General features: G+C 39.4%; 1 protein-coding gene across 1 annotated transcript in view; it reads left to right on the forward strand.

Annotated features, from left to right (window-relative positions):
- Positions 1 to 235: 235 nt before the first annotated feature.
- Positions 236 to 22,245, forward strand: part of cdh13 (cadherin 13, H-cadherin (heart)) — a 370,859-nt gene continuing 348,849 nt past the window's right edge. Inside the window, exon 1 of the mRNA XM_084409426.1 lies at positions 236 to 417. Within this exon, the coding sequence (XP_084265552.1) occupies positions 373 to 417 (45 nt within the window). The 5' untranslated portion in view covers positions 236 to 372. The remainder of the gene's footprint in view (positions 418 to 22,245) is intronic.

Raw genomic sequence — 22,245 nt, forward strand, 5'->3', positions numbered from 1 at the left:
AGCCTAATACTATTTCTATTAAATGAGTGAATGTACAATATATCACCCTATATTAAAACTACTATCCATATCTTTCAAAACATCAGAAAGTTTGAAATCAGTGAAAAATCTAAGAAATGTAATGCAAAGGTGCTGAGACTATTACTTTAACATCAATGCTAGCATGTCAGGTTCATGTAAGCGTCAACGAAGAAACCCCCCCTATAAATCTATTGGTGGTGGACTCCAATGCTCTGCTCACGAGGCTGCAGTTCTATTTGGGAAGTTGGCAGCTCGAGGCAGAGGGGCTTTACTCTCGCGACTCTGGAATTATGAACAGCGCTGGTCCGACCAGCATCTTGTTTTGAACATTATTCCCACTGATCTGAGACCATGGAGTTCGGAACCCGCATTTTCATCGCATTCCTCGTTTGCCAGGTAGGTGCGAGAGGTTTCATTCCGTTACGAGCTGCTTCTCTCTCTCTTTTTTTTTTTTTCATTAATTTAGTGTAATTAAAATTGTGAAATTATTTTGTGAGCGCATTGCACGTATTTACAACTCGTTGAGCAGAAGGAGTTGCACTGAGATAGCTGAATGCCACGACAAAAAGAATATAGATCAGTGTAATGAAACATGTTATTCTTTATTTCTAATAATTTATCACAGTAGCGATGTCTCTAGTGCATAGAACGTTGACATCAGACGTTTAGTCAAGTCCGTTAGCGTGATTAAGTCTAATGCACTGGGATCAGATGGGTGCAAATCACGAGCAAACTCAGTCTCAGATCGCATCTATATTCCGCTCAGCTCTGAAGTTGAGCGCTCCTTTGGCTCCCTTCATCAGGAGACATTCACACGACGGGCTGACTCACGGAGCCCTTCTCCATTCACAAAATACAGCAAAGTCAGTAAATGAGCGAATAAATAAACGATTCAAGACTAAACAGTCCCTATCTAGTCATTTGATATCAGTAAAACTAACAAACCATTAACGAACAAATAAACTATTATCGATAAGATTCCGTTTACTTCTGAGAGAATGCAAACCAAATAAACAAGAGCAAAGAATGACAATCAAACAAATATAATAAGCGATTAACCATCAAAGTGCGAGACTAATAGATACATAAAATAAGTGATTGACTGCGTCCCGCTTTAATCGAAGAGTTTAAATGAAATAATCGACATTGATAAACGAACTAGTCCGACTAATAAAAGAACCGCGCGTTCAGTTCAAACCAGGCACGGCGCCAGGATTCCAGTTTTGGATGGGCCAGACCAATTGTGGGTGGGCCTTAAATTAAAAACGTTAAATAAAATAAAATAAAAAAACGTTATCCAATCACTGCTTGGATATATATACTGCAAAAATATTGACTAATGGTGCGTTCAAGTCCTCCTGGGAGGTTCGTAAGTACGAGGTGGGAAGTCGCGCTTATAACGACATGTGCGTTCAAGTCACTTTCATCGGAGCAAGATGGCGGAGTACTTTCTCTTAATTAATTACACAAAAATACAGTAAGGTTATTAAACTCTTGTTCTAGAAAATGAAGAACAAAGAAATGTGCATCAGGTGTACTTTGTATTTTTATGTTTTTAAATAATTTATGAAGCCACTGCAACTCATCGTTACATGTTGCATTGTTATATTATAAGACTATCATATTCTGTGTTGGCGATTAGCTAACTGCTCTGTAAATAGAAAAGCCTGACAATATCACAGCTAAATACCTTTACATATTGTGTATTCCGCCATGTTAATCACTGACACGCCCCCAACTCGTACAGATCGGGGCTTAAAGAAAATCCCGAACTCCCCACTGGTATTTACGACATTGTGGTGGCGTTCAAGTGCGTTCAACTCGTAAATACGATCTATACGAGATGACTTGAACGCACCATTATATAGCCTACTGTTAGCCTATATTATCTGTGCGTAGGCTATACATAATATAGATTTTAATAGCTTGATGCTCTTTAAAGATTTTGTTGCATTGTTAAAAGTTTCGGTGCATAGGACGGACCTATCCCCGATCGCTCTCCATGGTTCTGACCAAAGAAGAGCGCTTTGGAATCTCCATTACGCATCATACGCATCATACTGGGCTGCATTTTCCGATAACATTGTCTCATAGCGCGCTACGAAGACTATTAAGGTATAACTTAACTAAAGGTATACTACCACTAAAGGTATATCATTGCTAGGCGTCTTCAGGGCTATCATCCACTCGCGAGGCAGAGGCGCTGGCGCCCTCCTAGCAACAGCGCTGTTTTTGGTAAAAAAAGATTTTGACGACTTCATTAAGTTTTGTTTTATAGAAAACTCTTTTTAAAAGATTTTCGTTTTGTATAAATTGTATCTTAATTTTGATCAATGTTTTATCAATAAATTTTCCGTATTTAATAAATAAGAAGCATATAGGCTACAGCAGACAATGTAATAAGGCGCCGGCACGATCACTTGCATTGCACGTGAACTGGAGGGCACCGAAACTCAGCTTGTGCCTCACAGATTTGAGAAATATGGGTTATCTATTACAGAAAGCTTAAAATGTCTACTTTTAAACGAAAATATTCAAACCAAAATAAATAGGCTACTCTCTGATTATGTAGCCTAATCCATATGAAATATGCATTACTCTCTGGCGTTCATGGAGAGTCCGCATTGTCAACTTCATCTTTGCAGCGACACAGAAAACACCAGTTTATTACTAAACAATTAAATGTCTCCTTGCTAATTTAGACACATTCATAATTACTTTAACCGGTTCTTTGTGGCAAGCTTTATGCGTGCGGTCATAACGCTTATTATCCTGTAGGATAGGATAGCCTAAGTAATTAAATTAATATAAAGGGGCGATTTGTCCACGAATGGCTTAAATTAACAACTACTAGTCGACTAGAAAAAAAAAAATTATTCGGAGGCAGCCCTTAGTCCACATATTTTCGAACCAGCAGGTCATTTTGGGATGAGCGAACGACGCTACGGAATGAGTGAGCGGAGCGGAATATTCAGAAATGCGCTCTCCACTCACGAGCTCTGATCGGAACAAACCCGAACCCCACTGTCTGCTGAACTTGCGCAGAAACATCCAAATAGACATAGCCAGCTTTTTTAAAATTGTTTTAAAACTAAACATTTAGACTATTTTAGTACAAATTATGAGCTTATTGACGATTTTTTATAATTCTTGACAAAATTTGAATATAGCCAATTACTTTTTTTCTTTTTTTTTTTTTGGGTGGGCCTGTTGAAAAGTGGGTGGGCCCAGGCCCGTCAGGCCCACCCATGACGCCGTGCCTGGTTCAAACAGCTGGAATCAAATAATGGAGCCTTCGAAGTAAATCGATTCAGTTTAATGTGGTAGCTGTGTTTTGAAACATTGAAGCTGGTTTCTAGTTTGTCTAAGATGGTAATTTGCTGGATCAAGCTGGTTGACCATCTTGGATCTGCAACAAAACTACAGCTACAAGTGGTCAAGCTGTTTATTGGGACATTTGTAGCTTAACCTTTGCTAATGACCTGCTTGCACCAACTAAACAGCTTAGATCAGCTAGAAACCAGCTACCAACTCTCTCATTTTGGTTCCAGTCGGTCATTTTTTAACGTTTTTCTGTCCTAAATCAAAGCGATTTAGAACCGCTGTTACAATAGGTCACCCGAGGCTGTTAATACTAAGAGACAGTCAATATTGTCTGTCTTGTTCTTTACATGTGCATTACAGTAGTCAGTTGGCATAGCCAGTTGGAGGTGAAGGAGACATTGATATGGCCTCTTGCATTTAAAATGCTGATGGCTCATTTGTAAGCTACTGCTCAACAGTTAATTCCTTGTATGGGATAATGAACAACAGGTGTCCTGGTTGTTGGTGTTTCCCCCTCTCACAGATTAAATGCCTTTATTTTCACAGAGAATTATTATAATGCTCAAACTCTTGTCAGCTCATAGTCCTTAAATGTGACTGCTGTGGCCATAACATGCATTTGATGGATGTGTTCTGTGTTAGATAAAAGTTATTATGGATTACTTATTAGTACGCAAGGCAATTTATAAGTTTGCATGCCCTCAGCATGTGGTACACGCATTGTTCACTATTTAATTTAAATGCATCTTTTACTGTTGTTTATCGCACGGAAAACTTCAGGCGTTGTGCGAAGATTAAAGAAGACACTTTATTCTTGAGAACTTCAAGAAAGCTATCATTGTTCTCTTATTATTAATACTTATTAGGCATTAGTCACATTTCAGCTCTTCTTAGATGCTTCACTGGGCTGTTACTTTTATAGCTGTGAATCATCTCAATGCTCTGAATCCTCAGGGAGTCTATAGAGATTATAGCACGTTCTTTTTAACAATTAATTGTTAGCAAGATGTTGTCTTTGTTTACCTCCCCTATGTGATAAACCACTCTAAATAGATTATAGCTTCATACAATGCTCTCTACATAGTCGTCTCGCCCTCACCGTTTACTTGGCCAGCGGTGTAATATCCATTTTTTCCCTCTCTAGCTCCGTGTGTGATCAAGTGAGAAGGATCTTATTTATAGTCGCGCAGGTAGGGCGCCAACTTTCCCTTGCGTATCGGAGCCTGTGAATTTCCCCTTCTATAAATCCCTGTTTCCAAAATGAAACGTTAAGCAGTCGCGAGCCGCTGCAATGATTCAGAATAAGCGTGGGATACCCGTAAGGTGCAGACATTTATCTTTTGCTCTCTCTCCCCCATTGCTTTTGTGTTTTATTTTATTTACTTATCTATTTACCCAGTTTCCCCCCAGCATGGTGTTAGAAAATGGGAAAAAGAAAGAGAGAAATGGAAGGGAAAATCATTCCCCTCACTTGCTGTAAGATCCCTAAGTGGCGAGGATTCTTCGGGAAAGAACATGCTGTCCAATATCTCAGGTAATAGATAAGTCAGTATGGCCATTTAAAGTTCAGAGAGGATGTTGTTCGCTCCAGGATGCACATATTGGCTGTAAATCTTGTATAGGCCACATTTAACACTTTTGAATTGCTATCTGCATCCCTTTTGCTCTTGACAACCTTGTGCTGTGACACGGATGGTGCGCGTTTGATGACTTCGCTGACACTTATGTGTTACTCCGGTGATTCATCAGTCTTAATGAGAGAAAGAGGCGCTGCTTTAGGCTGGTGTCATTTCTATTTATTGCAAGGGTAACAGGTGCACATTGCTTCAGCCAGGGCATAATGCACAAACAGACACACACAATCACACTTTCCCTTTAGTCGCAAAGCCTAAAGGCAGTCATGCAGAAGGGCTAGCTTCAGCTGTGTCCACTCTGTGTGTCTAGGGTGCTCATCATCAGCTACAGAGTGCAAGTGTGTATATATATAGCATCCGTCCTCAGCAAATGGCGAGGTGAGGTGTAGAAACCTTGTTGCTTGAGATTTTCACTCCATACTTGCAATTGCATTTCCGATTAATGATGAATTCAAAATGCAAAGCATCTTAAGTATTTAAGAGTTTTCCATTTACTTTGTTTAGATCCTTTACATTAGCATTACTCTAAATGCTTTAGGTTGCAGTTCCATTAGTTTTGTGGTTTTCTCACCAAGGAGGTCAATAAATTAGGCAGGAATGATGCCTGATTCAATAAGATAAACCCTGCTCTCTGTTCCAGCGAATAAAAAATAAATATTTTTTATAGATCTATTGGTAAGCAGTAACAATTTGGCTTTCTTCAGTAGAGGTTGCAATAATTATTAGTAGTTATTGTCAACTAAAGCTAAAACTAAGTAAATGAAAATATTTTAATTAAGCTAAAATAAAATGAAAATATAGGAATATTAAAAATAAAAAAAATCGAAATGTTGCCTTGATAAGTAACTAAAATAAGTTTGTTGAAGTATTAAAAAAACTAAAACTGAAATTTAAATAAAGCTAAAAAAAAACCCTAATAAACAAACCATACAACAAAAATCATTAAAATTTAACCAAAATTAAACCTAAATATATATAAAATAAAAGCTTTTTCAGAATATTAATGAATACTATAATAGTATTTAAATAATACTAAAATAACACCATGATGCAACAATATAAAAATTCTGGTCACTACTGATAAGCTGGTGTTATGGCCGATAACCAATAAATAGCAATATTAAAATCTTTACAGCTTTGTCTAAATAAATGAAAAACAAAATACTAAATACTAAAATAAATAATTTAAAATTTTAAAAATGAACGTGTGTCAAAACATTATAATGTAAAGCATGAAAAAAATTATATTTGAGAAAGAAAAGGAGAAATGTGTTTTTCTTTGGCTTGGAAAATGGTGTAGTTGCTGCATTCACCTGCAGGGACTAACTGCCAATACTAACTTGAACCTGGTCCTCGCAATGACCTTAGGTGACCTTGTACTGAAGCACAGAGAGAATTTGGGAGGTCTGGTTTCTATTTAACCTTGCAGAGGGACTGTACTGTGACTTGTACTTTAATCTTTGAAATGCGCCATTAGGAGGAAACTTGTGTTACCGGAGTGAGAAATCTTGATTAATTTGCACACTAGCTATTGAGCACAATACGCTAAATGAAGGTCTGGTAATGATGGAGATAATGAGAGCACCCAGTCATTAGCACTGCAGTGGATCTGAATGGATCGCTCCCTGTGTCAACCCTCCTTTGTACTCGCTACTCATCCTCTACCAAGGTCGCTGCTTTTGCTGCATAGGTTAGGTTTGATTTTTGTCTTAATTGCGCAACGTGTAGTGGGTTATGGCTGATGGTGAAGAATGGGTGATTATAGAACGCTTCTGGTGCGGATGTTGCACTTGTATACAGTCTCAGAGGTCAAGACCCACTGACCTACAGCAGCTCTCTTGGCTCCCAGAGTGGGAGCACAGTGTATATAGGAGATTTATTGTTGAGGCACAAATTTGGGTTTGGCTTAGCCAGTGCGTTGTGGAGTAGGCGCTATGTCAAAAGGCTTGGGTAATGTGAAAGAGATATCAAAGCAGAAAGATTTGTTCAAAGACAGGTCAATAATTATTTGTTTGTAGAGACTTTTCAAACTATAAGTTCACTAACTACTTAGGCTGTAAATGCTTTGAAGATATTCATAAATACACAGATAAATACACACAATTTCTTTCATCTCTTTCTACATGGGATTGTGGTTTAGATAGTGTTAACAGACTTTCCTTTTCCTCTTCCTTTCCCTTTTTCCCCCTTCCTTTCTTTTCTTCTTTGTGTGAGCATTTACCACCTCTCTGGCCATTTTGTAGCATTTCAAACTGTTTTTGCATCTCTGGAATCAAATATGTTACATGTCACATGCCAGGTTTGATATCAGTGATTTCAGATGTCCATCAAATGTCATTGGTTCTTGTGCATCTCATGGTCAAATGTCATCTTTCGCTGGCATTTTTCCTTTGATAGGTACGGCGGAGGGTGACTTTGTAGTACAATTTACTTGAGAAGTAATTTAATACATGTAGTTTGGTTTATTTTATTGTTGATTTAGGTATTGTTACTCTTTATTGTATTGTGATTTTGGGGCTTGAGCACACCTTTCCCTGTTTACTTGAATTTTATGGCATAAAGTGTCCAGGATAAGTTTCACTTTTTGTGTTTTGTGTCAAAAGAATTAAAGCAATAGATTTGTAACTGCATGAGGGTGAGTAAATGATGAAAGTTTACTTTTTTGGCTGAACTATCCCTGAGATGTAAGCAAAGGTAAAGATAAAAGACAATATGTCCCAGAGCTGCTCGCTCATTTTAACCAAGACTGTATCAGCAATTCAAACTCATTATATGAATGTAACTGATTTGAAGACAGTGACAGTCTGTGGAAAACGAAAGCTCATTTGTGTTCTAGTTTGCTCCATTTTTTTAGCGCAAGAGTTGCATTAGAATCCCCACATTGTCAGTCCTCTCATTTCACGAGGTTCTATCCATCCCAAGTGCCCTTCTTTTCCTCTTTCTCAGTCTATCTTCTCTCTGTTTGCATAGATCATCCCACCATCAGACAGATAATTGTGAGGAGAGCCTCAAAAGCCTGGATCTTCTAATCCACTTTTCAAACATGCATGTGGCATGCCAGGCCTGCAAAGTGTCCCTGGACCGCCTCTTCCCTCAGAGAGAAGTGGAAATTTTATATAATATTCCTGTATTTGCATATTGATTCATAGGCAATTACTGCTGGAAACCTTTTTTTCAGACTATCTAAAACCACCCAGACGGCCTAGTCTGCATTAGCCAATCCCAATATAATTGCAGTGGCTTGTGCTGTAAACACGGACAGCTCTATCTGTGACACTGGATCTCACTAGTTGGAAGAAGTAATTGATTGGATGGTATCCATGTGGCGTTTGTCTAACTCTGTGTGTTTGTTGTGCACGGTGACCTGTGGAGCCGGAGGCAATATGAGGATTTGTATCAGAGACATGCACACGTACAGAGATTTCACAGCGAGAACAGCCGAATGTCACGGTAAGCATGATACGTGTTTATCTCTAGATGCTTATGCTGCACAATTTCTTGTGTATTAAAGGGGAACCAGAGAATACTAATGGTAGGAATAATGGCAGTGTAACAGAGGTGTGTGTGTGTGTGCGTATTTTTTGAGAGAGATGCATGTTGTTGGGTATGATTGATGACAGGAACAGAGATAAATGGAAGACAGATATCTGATTTGTGATAAGCAGACAGGATGTGCCCTGCAGTCCTGACCACCGCTGTTCTGATCTTTCTGTCTTTCATATTTCATGCACATAATCATAAATGTGGATCTCATAGTCGAGTAAAAATCAGAAATTTTTTGTTGAAAATATGAAACGTCATGAAAAGTAAGGCTTAGAAGTCATGGATATTTCCATAGTAAATTTTTTTTTTTCTAGTTATGCTCTGCTCTGAAAATGTGTGAAATTGATATGAGCAACTTTTTCCTCTACGTTAATAAGTTGTTATTTAAAGGTATAGTGGAGGATTTTCTTTTTCCGGGTGGATCATCAAGACTATTGGTCCTCCAAGTTGTCAATCATTCTGGTGATATGTTTACGTAAGGCCGTCGTACGTGCTCGTCCCTAGGTAGTTTTCGCTTTCTGCGCATGCGCACTTTCAGGTGTATATGTGTGGTGAGCTACGGTTTCAGCCATTCATTGAAGCTCGCCGTTCTCACCGGGTTTTTTCAAAATGTCTGAGGGTCGCAACTCGCAAGAGAAAAAGTGTCTACGAATTGTATGACAAGAAGAGAAAGGCCTCTGAAGAAAGAAACAAGACCAGAGTGTTTTTGGGAGAATATTTCACACGCTGGCGTGCGCTAAAAGCACTGGTTGGGCTTCCCACTGATGCCTCAGTCGCGAAGTTTCTACTCAACAGGTAAAGTTTGGCATGCTATTTGGAGAAATCCATTTAAAATCACTGCTAGTAAAAGTTAATGTAAGCTATGATTAGCGATGCTAGCCCTGGCACAAGTCACGCAGCAACTTGTAAACAGAGCGTGCACGAGGAGAACTAGGCTCGTGCATGCTCTCTCGTGCACACGTTTAATAGGCGTTCCCTCTCGGGAGCAGGTAGAGTGTTGCGCATGTGCATTTTTTCAAAAAGCGGAGAGGGCGGTTCTTTTCTAAAATTCGGGAAAATCCTCCACTATACCTTTTTGGTTTGGATATTTTGTTTTCCAGTGTTGCTTTAGCTTTAGCTGGTTGGTGTTTTGCTCACCTGAACTGTAAAACCCTCTCAGAAAGGTTGTCCTCAATTTCATTAACTTTAAAGCACCACCACTCTGGCCATTTGTTGCACTTTGCAATGTTTTTGCACCCCATCACCATTTTTTTATACGGCTTGTCAAGTTAAAAAAGAGTCTAACTTTTAAAATCATGAGAGACCCCTTCTTTCCTTTCCATTCGATTGTAATCCATCTAGCTAAACGTTTCTAAAGTAAAACTGCAATTGGGTTCTAGTGAGCCCGAAGCCAGTCTAATTATTCAGTTTTTCTTTAAGAACGATTAATCAACTATTCATTTAGGCACTGACTAGTCGTTAGGCCGACTGAGTTGTCGGTTTTGAAAATATGCCATTTTACACATCCCCAGAAACCCTTAAAATTCTATTTAATAAAAGTCATCCCCATCTAAAATGATAGATTGCTTTTCCTCCCCACATAATCTAATTGGACGGCAATATTGAGCGCTTTGATCTGCTTCATCTTGGCACATTGCTGTTTTTTTGCTTTGATTACAGAAGATCAAATCAGCCAACTAAACCCTACCTTGACTGTAATCCTTTATTTTCCTCTTTTGCATTGATCTCTTCCCTATATGGCTTTCACATGCCTGCAGGAGAGCCTGAACCTCAGCTGGGCTGTGACTAACACCTTTCCTCCCTTCTCTAGAGCCATGTCTCAGACAGGACTTAGGTAACTGGCAGAGATGTGAAGGGACATCCGGTTCCACAGGACTCACTCTCCCTCTCTTTTCCTAAGTGTTGCTCACTCTGTTTTCTTTAATTTACCATGATTCACAGCAGATCGCCCCAGCTAAGTGCCACATCTGAGAGAGATGTGGCAAATCAATCTCTGCCTTGCAATCTCCCCTCCCAACCCCCACTCTCAACACCCGCAGTTCTCACTCCCGCCTTCTAGATGGCGATATAGTGCCAGCAATTCTGAAGGGACACTGCCTGCTACACAAAAAACAATGACAGGTGAGCTTGAGCACCTCTGAGTGAGTTTGTTTGCCAAAGTTCTAAAGTAGATTAAACAACGTATTTGTTTAGAAGAAGATCAACAAGTGTTCAGCGCTGCTGACTTGATGGCCTTTGTTAGAGTTAATGTAAGATAGACCTTTGGATTTATTGTATTTGATGGACCCGTTGAGTAAGAAGAATGTGCTTTTTTTCAAGGCTGGCTCTTCTTCTGAGGGCTAAAGTTCAACCGGCTCGCTGTAAATGCAATCAATGCCTCATTCTTGAGTTCTTTTTTCTTCATGATGGAATGGAACAGTGTGTGTCCGAGTACAACAACTTACTAGAGCAAATTTAGTTGCCTCTTTAGCAGTATTCATTCAGCATGGCAGGTCAAGTGTACTGTATTTAGACCCACATTTTGAAATTATTATTCTTCACGCCTCTTAAAGTCCCCCTGTAGTCAATAATTTTATCTCTTAAAATTCATCTTTGATTACCAAAATTACATATTTAAATGTTTTTTGCTTGAAAAAAATCTTCATGCCTTAAAATAGCTTGAATGTAACTCTACACCCTTGCCTCATTAGTCTATACCATCATTTACCACAATCATTTTGACTTTGATAAGCCTAAAAATGTAACTTTATCCTACAATTTGGTTATGGCCCTGGTTGTATAGAATTCAAAAGTGCGTACACCTGTGCATTCCATGCAAATGCATGTTGAGTTTATCGATGTATGCAAATACGTTAGCAGCGAAAAGGAAAATAAATGTTTCAGGGACATAATTGGAAGGAATGAAACACCATACACTGCTAAGCTCCTCTCTCATAAAGACCCAACCTCCTTTGAAGCATTTCTAAGAAAAGAAGACAAATCCTCTATCCCGAGAAACCTTTTCTGCTCCACTATAAAAACTGGCATGATGCTGATGTGGCATGGAGCGATTGTTGATTAGCGTATCAGAAATCTCAGTGTTTAAGCGGCTTTGCGGAACTATTTTTGGGAGAGGCTTCTGTTGTTGTGGATGGTTGAAAGGGACACCGTTTTGAGTGTGTATTTCTGTAGTTGGGTGTCAGGCGAATTGGCCCTCATCCTCTTAACCTGTCACCCACATGCACACGCAGCATGGTGCGGTTCTCTCGTATACTACTTCTTTCTCTGTGCATCTGTCTCTTTCTGTCTTCAGTCGAGTCACAGAAAGTCCCTAGAGGCACAGATTAGTTTCTGCGAAGGCTTAATAAGAACTTTTGAATGGGTTGACAGCGCTGTGAAGACCTCATTAGACCTTGAAATAAAGTAGAATGGATGTACTTTACTAAAAGTATTAAAGGAAGGACTCTGCACACTTCAGAAACTTTTTTTCCCGACGGGTAAACAAGTGACAAGAACAAAGAATCCTTTGTATTCTCTTGATGAATCAGACATCACTACTGAAGTGCGAATTAATATTGTCTGAACTTCACACAGATTTAGTGCAGAAAGCAAATGTTCCTTTTAAAAGGAAGCTTTTTATTGTAATTTTATTGCGAAATATATACACAGACTTTTCAAAGCTCGGTTAACGTGTAGTGATTTGCTTCAAGATTGGACTTGGATTGGATGTCAATTTTTAATGTTATATGCATTTCGATTTTAGCTAATGAAAACTGTATATAATATTATGCTGTTTGTGATGTGCTTAAATGTAAATGTGCATATGATATTTTGGACTAATGATCAATTTAAGTTGTATTTCACCTGTACTATTGATTTTTATTAGCCCATTAAAAATACTCTTCTAAAATTCCTACAATAGATAAAGTACATATAAAATAGTGTACAGAGTATAACTTATGAAAGCAGTATGAGCCATATTGTGTTGTGAAAAAAAAAAAAATCTTTCAATCACTGTTTTGTTTTGACTGTTAATTGGGTGAGTTCTCAAATGGACAGGACTTTGCATCAAATGGACAATAGTGTTTGATGATAGTGTAATGTTCATAATCTTATTCTGTTCATTGATACACTGTAAAAATGATAATTCGAAGTTTTCAAAATTTCACATTTAATTCAGTGTTACTTGCAGTTTCTTTGTAATTATTTGTGAAATTTACTAGAAATTTTTTAGCGAAAATTGTTTCTACAACATTTTTTGTGTATTTGTAGATATTATTAAAGTACCATTCTTTGCTTCGTATATTTTCAGATATTTACGTATTTGTATTTCATCAGTTAGTTTGAGAAGATTTTAGAGTGATTATTACACGCACACACACACCATTCCTAAAAACACATATTAAACGCATGCATTTACAGTGTAGAATATTTGTTTTTGTGATTTACCTCACTCTGTTTCCGTTTAAACCCAGAGGCACAAGTAATTATCTGGTTTGAGCAAGCCCATCTGCAAAGTGTAGGTGGGTTTCCTGAAAATATGTATTGCTTTAGATTTGGTTTTCATTAGAATTTCATGTCCTGTCTGTCATATCCTGCACGCTTTGCTGGGTGCAATTTTACGCTCCTTTGGACCCACATGGACAGGCTGATCCCCACCTCTCATTTTGCCAGCTATCATACTGTCCAAGCGTCACACAAGCTAGACTGTTAGCAGCATCTCTCCATCTTGCCACGGCGATACAGATGGCACATGTCATGGCCTCTGTCAACTTTTAAGACTCACAAAATACACAAACCATCAATCTATGCAAGCATCCAAGATTGTTTATTCTTCAGCGCTTCGACTGAATCAATGGGAGATAATTTGGCATGTCATGGTGCTAATAGAATACGAGACGGACAGCACTGCGCGCCGGGGAACAAAATATCATCCTCACCCAATCCTCATTGAAATGCCACAGGGTCCTGTTTGCTTAACAAGGCAAATACGCTCTGATTGTCAGACAGAGTGAAAGTTAACCTTCACAGGACATCTTCAAACAATGAACTCGGTAACTAATTTATAGCCTTGCGCGTACGGATGTGTGAATTCTTGTGCTGCCAGCAATTAAACTTTGCCAGGTTCTCTGCTGTAACCGTAATGCTCACTACATTTTTCCACATTTGATCGACGGAGCGTACACATCGGCCGTATGCTTCACGAACACAAGCTTCTGTCATCTCAATTTTGCATTAATCTCTTCCAATTAAACCCTGTTTTGCATTCTCTTGCATTTCAGAGACCGTACCAATATGCAGATTTTTGCATTAGTGACAGACATTCCCCTCTGAGCCATCATACCCTACTGACATCCATTCGCCACGTGATAGTGAAGGAAGAACGACAGACACTCTTTCTAATTCTGAATCTGCTCACTGAACATTTAGTCCTGTACCAAATAAAGTGTCTGGGGGCGACACAGCTGTTGTACCACCTACCGAATGGCTCTGGTGGCGGGGTGTGTTGGCTGTAGGGGCTGATGGGCACGTGGTGATTGTGTCCTGAAGTGCCCAAATAATGACACAGCTGTCGCCGTATGCCATTATTAAAAATTGAGATTGTGCCAGTGGCGTTTCCAGCCGTCAACGTACGCCCTGTTGTTAGTGACCCTCACCTCCCTCTTGAGTTTTACAGGCAGTGCCTGCGTGTGGGAGAACGTGGGCATGTGTTTGTGGCACTTGCATTTGCTGGCTGTGTATTTTTGGTATCACTTAATGAATTTGGATTAAGCTGGGCAACTGCAGATGCACTTTTATTTGTAATTAGAAAGCAGTAATAATGAGAGGCATATTGTATGTCAGGGCTGTTATTATAAGTATTTATCTTTGAGATGTGAGGAGATGACATTTAAAAATTATGGAAGTTAAAGGCAAAGTGTGTAATTGCTGCACCACTAGTGGCACCAAAATTATCTTTAATATACATGAAGACCTGTACTTAAGTCCAATAGAATTTCAGAATGGGCTGGGCTATCTGGTGCGACTCATTTCTGCACTGTAAATTTCGGTATTTCAATGCAAAATATATATATTTTTAATAGTTTTAATTTTAGTTTTAGTTGACAATAACAACACTCCGAATGTGCCAGTATTCTTTAATTGGGTTATGTGATAAATGTGTGTTTAGAAAAGCATTTTTCCCAGTTGCTTTGGACTTGGGCTACAGACCAAGTTGTTGCTCGTGGCATCCATAGTCTCCTAATTGCAGAGGAGACATTTTGGAGCCACTTTAGCCCACATGGCTTAATGCAGCAGAAACAATGGCCATTAAACATGTCCAGGGTGAGAGATTCTCTAGATGTCTCTGGGTGTTATTTTTAGGCATGTGTGAACGGTGTCTGCTACTGCTCCTACTCCATGGCCATTAATCCCTCGCTCCGGTGCCTGACAGAATGAAGAAAGTAGCTTTATTTTCTTAATGACCTGTTTACTCAGCCGTGTTTACGTGTAGCTGAGAGGTCACATTCCTGTGTGTTGCATTAAATGCCTCCTGGATTCCACTTCGCAATCCCAAGAAACTGAGCCACAGCGTCATTACTCATTTTTGCGGTATTTCTCCCTTACCTGAATTTTTTTTCCTGTCCAGACTCCAGAGTTACTCCTCAATATTTAGAGCTGGTGCAGAAAAAGACATTTAGAACAAAGATGTAGGTAAAAACATAGGTAATCCTTTTTTAGAAAGTATTGTGTTGAAATGGCGTATTATATTATTATATTTAATATTATATTATACATTGCATTGTATTTAAAATATAAATATTAATATTAAATAAAATGCCTGGTACTCCAAGGTACTTGAAATAATTCAGTGGTATAACATAGTACAGGGGTTTTCAACGTCAAAGAGAGTGGGCCTCCCTTTTGCATTCGCTTACTGGATCCTTGGACTGAAAACATTCCAAGAGTTTACGGTTTAAAATGATCTGACCGAAAACAGAGGAGCGGAAACATGACGATGACTCTTGTCCAAAAACCTACTTCTTATAAATTAATTACATTTTACCACTCTGTGCGCCTCGCTTGACATTTTCTGGCACCACCCGCCTGGGTACATATACAAAAAAAGTACTTTGGTATTACTTTGAAGTTTTGTAAGTGAAAATATACTGAAGGAGAAATAAAGGGATAGAGAAAAAAAAGAAAGAAAAAAAGGTAGAGGTTATACAGGGGAGTATTTCTCCTTTACGACCGCCTGCAGGTGATGGGCGGAAGGCTTGATTGGGAGAAGGTGAATTGTGACTGAATGGGTCATGACAGGCACATCTTTCAGCCACAGATTTACTTACCATCTTACCTATGCAGGGCGGAAGACAATCCAGTGGAACCAATTAATATTTATATGGCAGACGATGGGATGTTTGATTAGTGGGGCATGCTGGACTTTCTGTTTGGAACTGTTTGGAAGTGAGCTAGAAGGGAAAAGAAATAACCTGACCGCTCATTCATTTTCCTTTTTTTTTTTTTTCTGAATTTGGAGAAAGATCATTTATACATGCTGCCTGGAGGCGAAAATACAACTGACAGCGATGAAATAAATCTATGTGCAACTCTTTACCTGTGCACAAAAAGCAACAATTGGGGATATTTTGACTTCTGACTGGAACCTTGTCATACAAAAATTGCTTAAATAGAAGAATAATTGCTGTGGGGTTAAAAAAAGAAAGAAAAATAAGCTTTAACCGTACACTTTTTAGCCTGATTTCCATTTTTCCACCTTGCATTAATTTTCTGTACACCTCTTCCTCCGAGTAATTTACTTTGCCATCTACTTCATTGTAAGTTAGCAGAGAGATTAGGATAATTCCTAAACATATTTTATAGCACAGGTGTTTCTAGGAAGGCATCCAAAGCCCAAACGAGATGCACAGCCTTCTCATCATTATGCGAGCCTCCACATTGATTATTTTTATTCACCTTTAGCCATGATTTCCACCCATATCTGACCCATTCCTTCTAAGGTTGATTACACATTCAAAGCATTTCGACCACACATAAGTGATGAGGAAATGATGCTGATGCTGTTTCAGATTCCAGAGCCCATTGCATTTGTTTTCAAAGCGAGAGCTACATTTAGTCAATAATGCCTTTTCCTCCGGCTTGCTGTTGATTTTTAGGGTTTTATGGTTGACCAACAAGACAAAGATAAAGGATGGATTTATTTCCAGAGGATATGCTGGTCTGCTAAATCTGTCGTTTTAACCCTTTATCAGGGTTGGGCAACAGTCCAAATTCATCCATCAAAACTGTCCAACAAGACCTTGTCAAGTCAACGTTCAACATTCTTGACAAACTTTTCTTGTATAGTTACTGAATTTCTTTTGAATTTCAGTTAATTCTATAACCTTTGTACATTCAGATTCGAATTGCAGTTCTGGATCTTGTTTGCTACATCGTTTCAAATTTAATTCAAATTCAGGATCTGAATTTAATTCCAAATGGTACACAACTGCCTAGAATCGGTTTTGGACCAGTTCTGATATGTATTCCTCAGCCAAATAGAATGTCATATAAAATAGTTCAGACAATGCTTGTGATACTTTGTTTCTGTTTACGCTAAATCTTGATACTTTAAATGATACAATTAAAGGCACACTATGTAATTTTTCGCCACTTGAGGTCGTTTATTCAAAACAAAGGCATAGCATGATGACGCCTTGATTTTGCGGAATCATGGGAGTTGTTGTCTTCACCTCTACAGCCGGTGGAGAATACAACGGGACTCAGGCAGAAATCATATTCATGGATGACCAGTAATGCATTAAAGATTTATTAATGTTACGGAAGCTGTTGGAGCAGAACAAGGCAGCTGGAGCGATTGCTAATGAGAGACAAGTGCGTCACACGGCTCGAAAGCAGTGGAGCTTTTATTATGTCTCACACCGCTTCCGCTTCTTCCGGTCATGCGTATGTTGAGTAACGCAGCGCTGTTTTATCATATTAGATACATTTTAATGTGTGTTGAAAGTTGTTATAATGCTACTCTGTGCGTTTGCTTCCACGGAAATCGAGGGTATGATGTCATTGATAGGCGACGCACGGACCGTGACCTGGTTAAAAATCTTGATTTAAAGGAGAACTCGGTAACTCTAACGAACTCTACTCACTTCTTCGCTGATTTTCCCTTTTGTTGTCGCATGTTTTCCCCACGAGCTCCCCCTAGAGCTGTGGGAGGGTGTATATTTCACAACACGGTCGTAAAAAACTCACTTGCGGCGGCCTCCTCCCCCTCTCTACCGCTGCTCATGTGCGTTTGTTTTGATCGGAGCAAGCCAACTGTATCGTGTGGAGCTATGTCTACCGAGGTGGGTAATCTGGTAATACATCATACATGCGTGTTTGTTTATGTCGAATTGCCGTAAAGCAATTTGTGTTTCGCGCTCGTTCTCATTCTCGTTCTCGCTTCTCACGAGACTTCCAATTTCTATCTTGCCGGGACGGTAGTCCCCAAGTTGCAAGGTTGGTTTTCCGCCTGGGAACGCTGGGGGGAGCGGGGAAAGTCACCAATATCACCAGAACAGGTTGTTTAACCATCCAAATGATTTCTAGACAGTTTTATTACGTTAAAAAAGTTACCAAGTTCTCCTTTAAACATTCTTAGAAACATTTGGAATAATGTAAGTACACAAATCAGCAAGATATACAACATTGTTCTAGTGGTTTTTGGATATTTTAATCCAAAAATCGTACGTATTATGCCTTTAATATAATGGGCTTCATTTCTTGTGCTATTTCTAATCTCACAGGTGACACAGTCACTATACCTAATGCATTTTTAGCAGAGTCAGTGGACATTTTATGCATTGGATAAAATCACACAAGTGATGCATAACTGAGATGGATTAGCTGGTAATCCAATGGTGTGTTTTTCTGCAGAGTTTTGGAATGTAAATGCACTGATTGAGACAACACCTCTCACTCTGTCATCTTTTTAAAACACTTTTGAAAAGGGAGATTAAGAAAAAAAAAATGTAGCTGCTGTTTGATGTTCCGCTCTCGTTATTGTTTTCTGCTGTGGTTTTTATCGCAACAACAGGAGCACAGGGCTAATAGTCAGCCCGCCACGGGGAATAACAAATCACACTCGTGTTTGAGTTGGTGTGTGGCTGCATAAAGACTCAGTATTTTAGCAGTTCCGGTGCTGTTAGAAGGGCCTTCATGCTTTAAAGATGCAGCAGTCTGGGCTGAGAGAGAGAGAGAGAGATAGAGAGAGATGTTCACTTGATGGGTTATTGGATGAAAGGCAAAGATTTTCCAGAGTAATTTGAGCTTTGATGTTAAAGTTTATGGAAACTACGTGGACATATTTAAGAGATTTAGGCAATTACTGTGGTTGGTAGTACAATAAATCAAGACATAATCATAATTAGAATGGGAACGCCACTTTTAAGATTGACTGTATTTTCATTTTCGGTCAAAATGCATTTTGAATGGGAGTGCTAGGGGCACTACAGTGATAGCATCAAAATCGCTATTTTTAAAACACTAAAAAGGCTCGACACAACATTAAACTGTGCTTGAAGTATCACCAGGGGCTCTAGACATGAACTTGAGCTTTGACAGCATTGTTTGTGTACACAAAGTTTACTAAAAGAAAGGTTTTGTACGACTCACTTTATCAGTTAGTGTTTCCGGTGGCTGGAATTTTGTCAGTCAAAAGTAGTCGATTTCCGGATGCAACGTAACATGAGGAGAGTAAAGATGGAAAGATCTGTACTCCCCTCATGTTACGTTGCATTCAGCGTTTCCATTCTAATTATGTTTTTACACGAATGTTTGAATCGTGTAGATTATCAAAAATAGCCTAGGTTAAAATTTGGCTAGAGTTACCCTTTAATGTGTGATTTATCTGTTTGTGCATGTATACAATCTGCAAAGTTACACAGCTCATAGCGTCCCACAAAGGAATGGAACGAAGTCCAGATATTACTTCCTCAAACATCCACGTCATAATGTGTAATATTAGCATAAAGCCTACCCAAAGGCATATGCAAAGAAATAAGATAAGGCTTCGGTGAATTGCGGAGATGCATTGTAGAAGCAAAACTCCTTTGTTTGGCCATCCAAAAATGGATGAAATTAGGAATCAGTGGTTACGATTAATTTAAAAGGCTGTTCCTGAGTAGTACAACCCAAAATTTAGCTTGTGTACAGCACATTTTATTGAGGACAGCTTTCTGAACCTGGGAGTGTACAACGCTGGTGGAACACACCTAAATAAATTAGAAATGTTTACATTTATGCATTTAGCACACACTTTTATCTAAAGTGACTTACAGTTGAGGAATACAACAAGCCATTCATCTTATAAAGGCATGCAACAAACATGAGAAGTGCTAGTAATACGAAGTTTCAGTCTTCGTTCAAGATAGTACAAGCTAGAACAGGGAGAGGATAATAAACAGTGAGAGCATAGATGAAGGAATAGTGAAAACATGGAGGAGATTTGTTGAGATCTTTTTTTAATTTTTTTAGCAGAATGCAATTAATGGCTCATGGAAGAGATTTGTGAAAATTGTGAGTGATTCGGCTGTCTCTGTTTTGTGCCCCTCTGCAATGGATCCACGATGCGCCGCTCACTTACCGACCGCAGGCTTCTGGAGGGGATGTAGACTCGTAAGAGAGCAGAGGTTGGGGTGCTGGGCCTGTGGCTGTTCTGTAGGCAAGCTCCAATGCCTTGAACTTTATGTGAGCCGCAACTGGAAGCCAGTGCAGAAAGATTAACAGAGGTGTGACCTGGGCTCTCCTTGGCTCATTGAAGATAAGACGTGCTGCTGCATTTTGAATCATTTGCAGAGGTTTGATTGCACATGTTGGAAGTCCAGCCAGAAGAGCATTACAATAGTCCAACCTAGAAATGACAAGGGCCTGGACGAGAAGCTGTGTTTCATTCTCTGTGAGGAAGGGTATGAGCTTCCTAATGTTGTGCAGTGCAAACCGGCGTGATCATGTTGTTTTTGCAATGTGATCTTTAAAGGTCAGCTGATCATCAAGGATTACCTCAAGATTCCTGGGCGAACTCGATGGGATTATCGTTGATGAACCTAGCTGGATGGAAAACTGGTGCTGTACTGATGGAGTGGCTGGGAAGATAAGCAGCTCTGTCTTAGCTTTATGATAATATACTGCATTTTGCATTTTGTGTTGCATTTTGTGATGTCACCTCAGGACTTAAAGTTGTTACAGTGAAGAAGACAAATTAAACCGTTATAACATCGTATCTGAAAGGTAAGACTCGAACTGAAGTTGATCAACCCTGAAGTTGATTCGAACTGATACAGTATACCGACAACATTATTAACTGTGTGATTAACATTTTTTAGAAGCCTTGGAAGCTAAATCTTGCAATTATGGTAAGCAGCGTTATATTTCTGACACGCTTGAGGTGTCATAACCAACGCATTCTCATCCTAGGGCGTCATATACTGACACTTTTGACATTTCGTCTACATCCAACGCACATGGCACCCTTTAGCGTCAATATGACACGCACAGAGCTTTGTTCGGTTATGGGTAGGTTTGGGTCTGGGGTAGGGTTAGGGTTAGACCGCTAGGAGGCGCCTTCTGGCCCATATCTATCTGCGTCTCATATTGACGCTAAAGGGTGCCATGTGCGTTGGATGTAGACGAAATGTCAAAATCGTCAGTATATGACGCCTTGGGATGAGATCGGGCTGTCATAACGCACTGGGTCACCAGGCCAATCAGAGCACTGTTTTTTTTGGAAGTTGCTTTGTAGAAATCAGTGCGTTTCAGACAGACTGGGAATAGAGGTACTTACAATAATGTACAGAATGTGAAAAAAAAATGCTTTTTTTTTTTTAGCATTAAAGCATGTTAACCTGTTACATTATACCCAATAAACAAAATAATGAGCTTTTAAAATAGCATCAGATGACCCCTTTAAATTTTTGCATGAACTCCCTAAACGCTCTTGGATTGTTCCGAGATGTTATCATGATGTTGGCTAAAAGTTCCAATGTTCGATCCAGTAGCATTCACTTTAGGTTTTACTAGTAGCTCTCAGTGTATGTTTACTGGAAAAAAGTACTTAAGGGATCCGTCAGAGAAATTCCAAAGGGACCCAGTTCATTACCCTGTGGCACTCCTTTAAATGGCTGTGTCTGGAAAGCTCTATCCAAGAAAGATCCTGGTGTTTGTGAGCAAGAAGACAGGGGCAGAGAGACAGACAGACGGGGTCTCCAAGGTTTGATGGGACTTCTAGCCACTGGAAAAGAGTAAGGGAATTCCACGGGGAGACTGTTGCCCTCCTATCTCAGAGAAGAGGTCAGGTAAAGTGAACCTCTTGTGTGTACGTGTTGGGGAAAACAGACAGAGAGAGTGTGTTACATAGTTAGGGCAGTGTGAAAGGACGGTCCAAGGGGATTGCTGATTAGACTGTAAGAGAGTCTGGAGTGTGTCTGGGTTTTTAGCGTCTCTATGCAGCCAAGTTTGAGCTCCAGTCCCTTGAGACCCATATTAGGCGGCGAGAGGAATATAAACCAACAACACTTAGCCTCTTCATGGACACTTTACTGTGATGTGTCACACACTCACATTGTATAGCATAGTTGGACAACTCTCAGATTATAAGAAGCGAATGTGATAGGGCGCGGTGGCAGAGTGGACAGCAAATATAGAGCACAGCAGTTGAAGACCTTCCTGAAGGTGAATTTGTTTTAGGGGTATATGCAAAAAAAAAATT

The sequence above is a fragment of the Rutilus rutilus genome (assembly GCF_951802725.1).
Source record: "Rutilus rutilus genome assembly, chromosome: 5".
NCBI lineage: Eukaryota > Metazoa > Chordata > Actinopteri > Cypriniformes > Leuciscidae > Rutilus > Rutilus rutilus.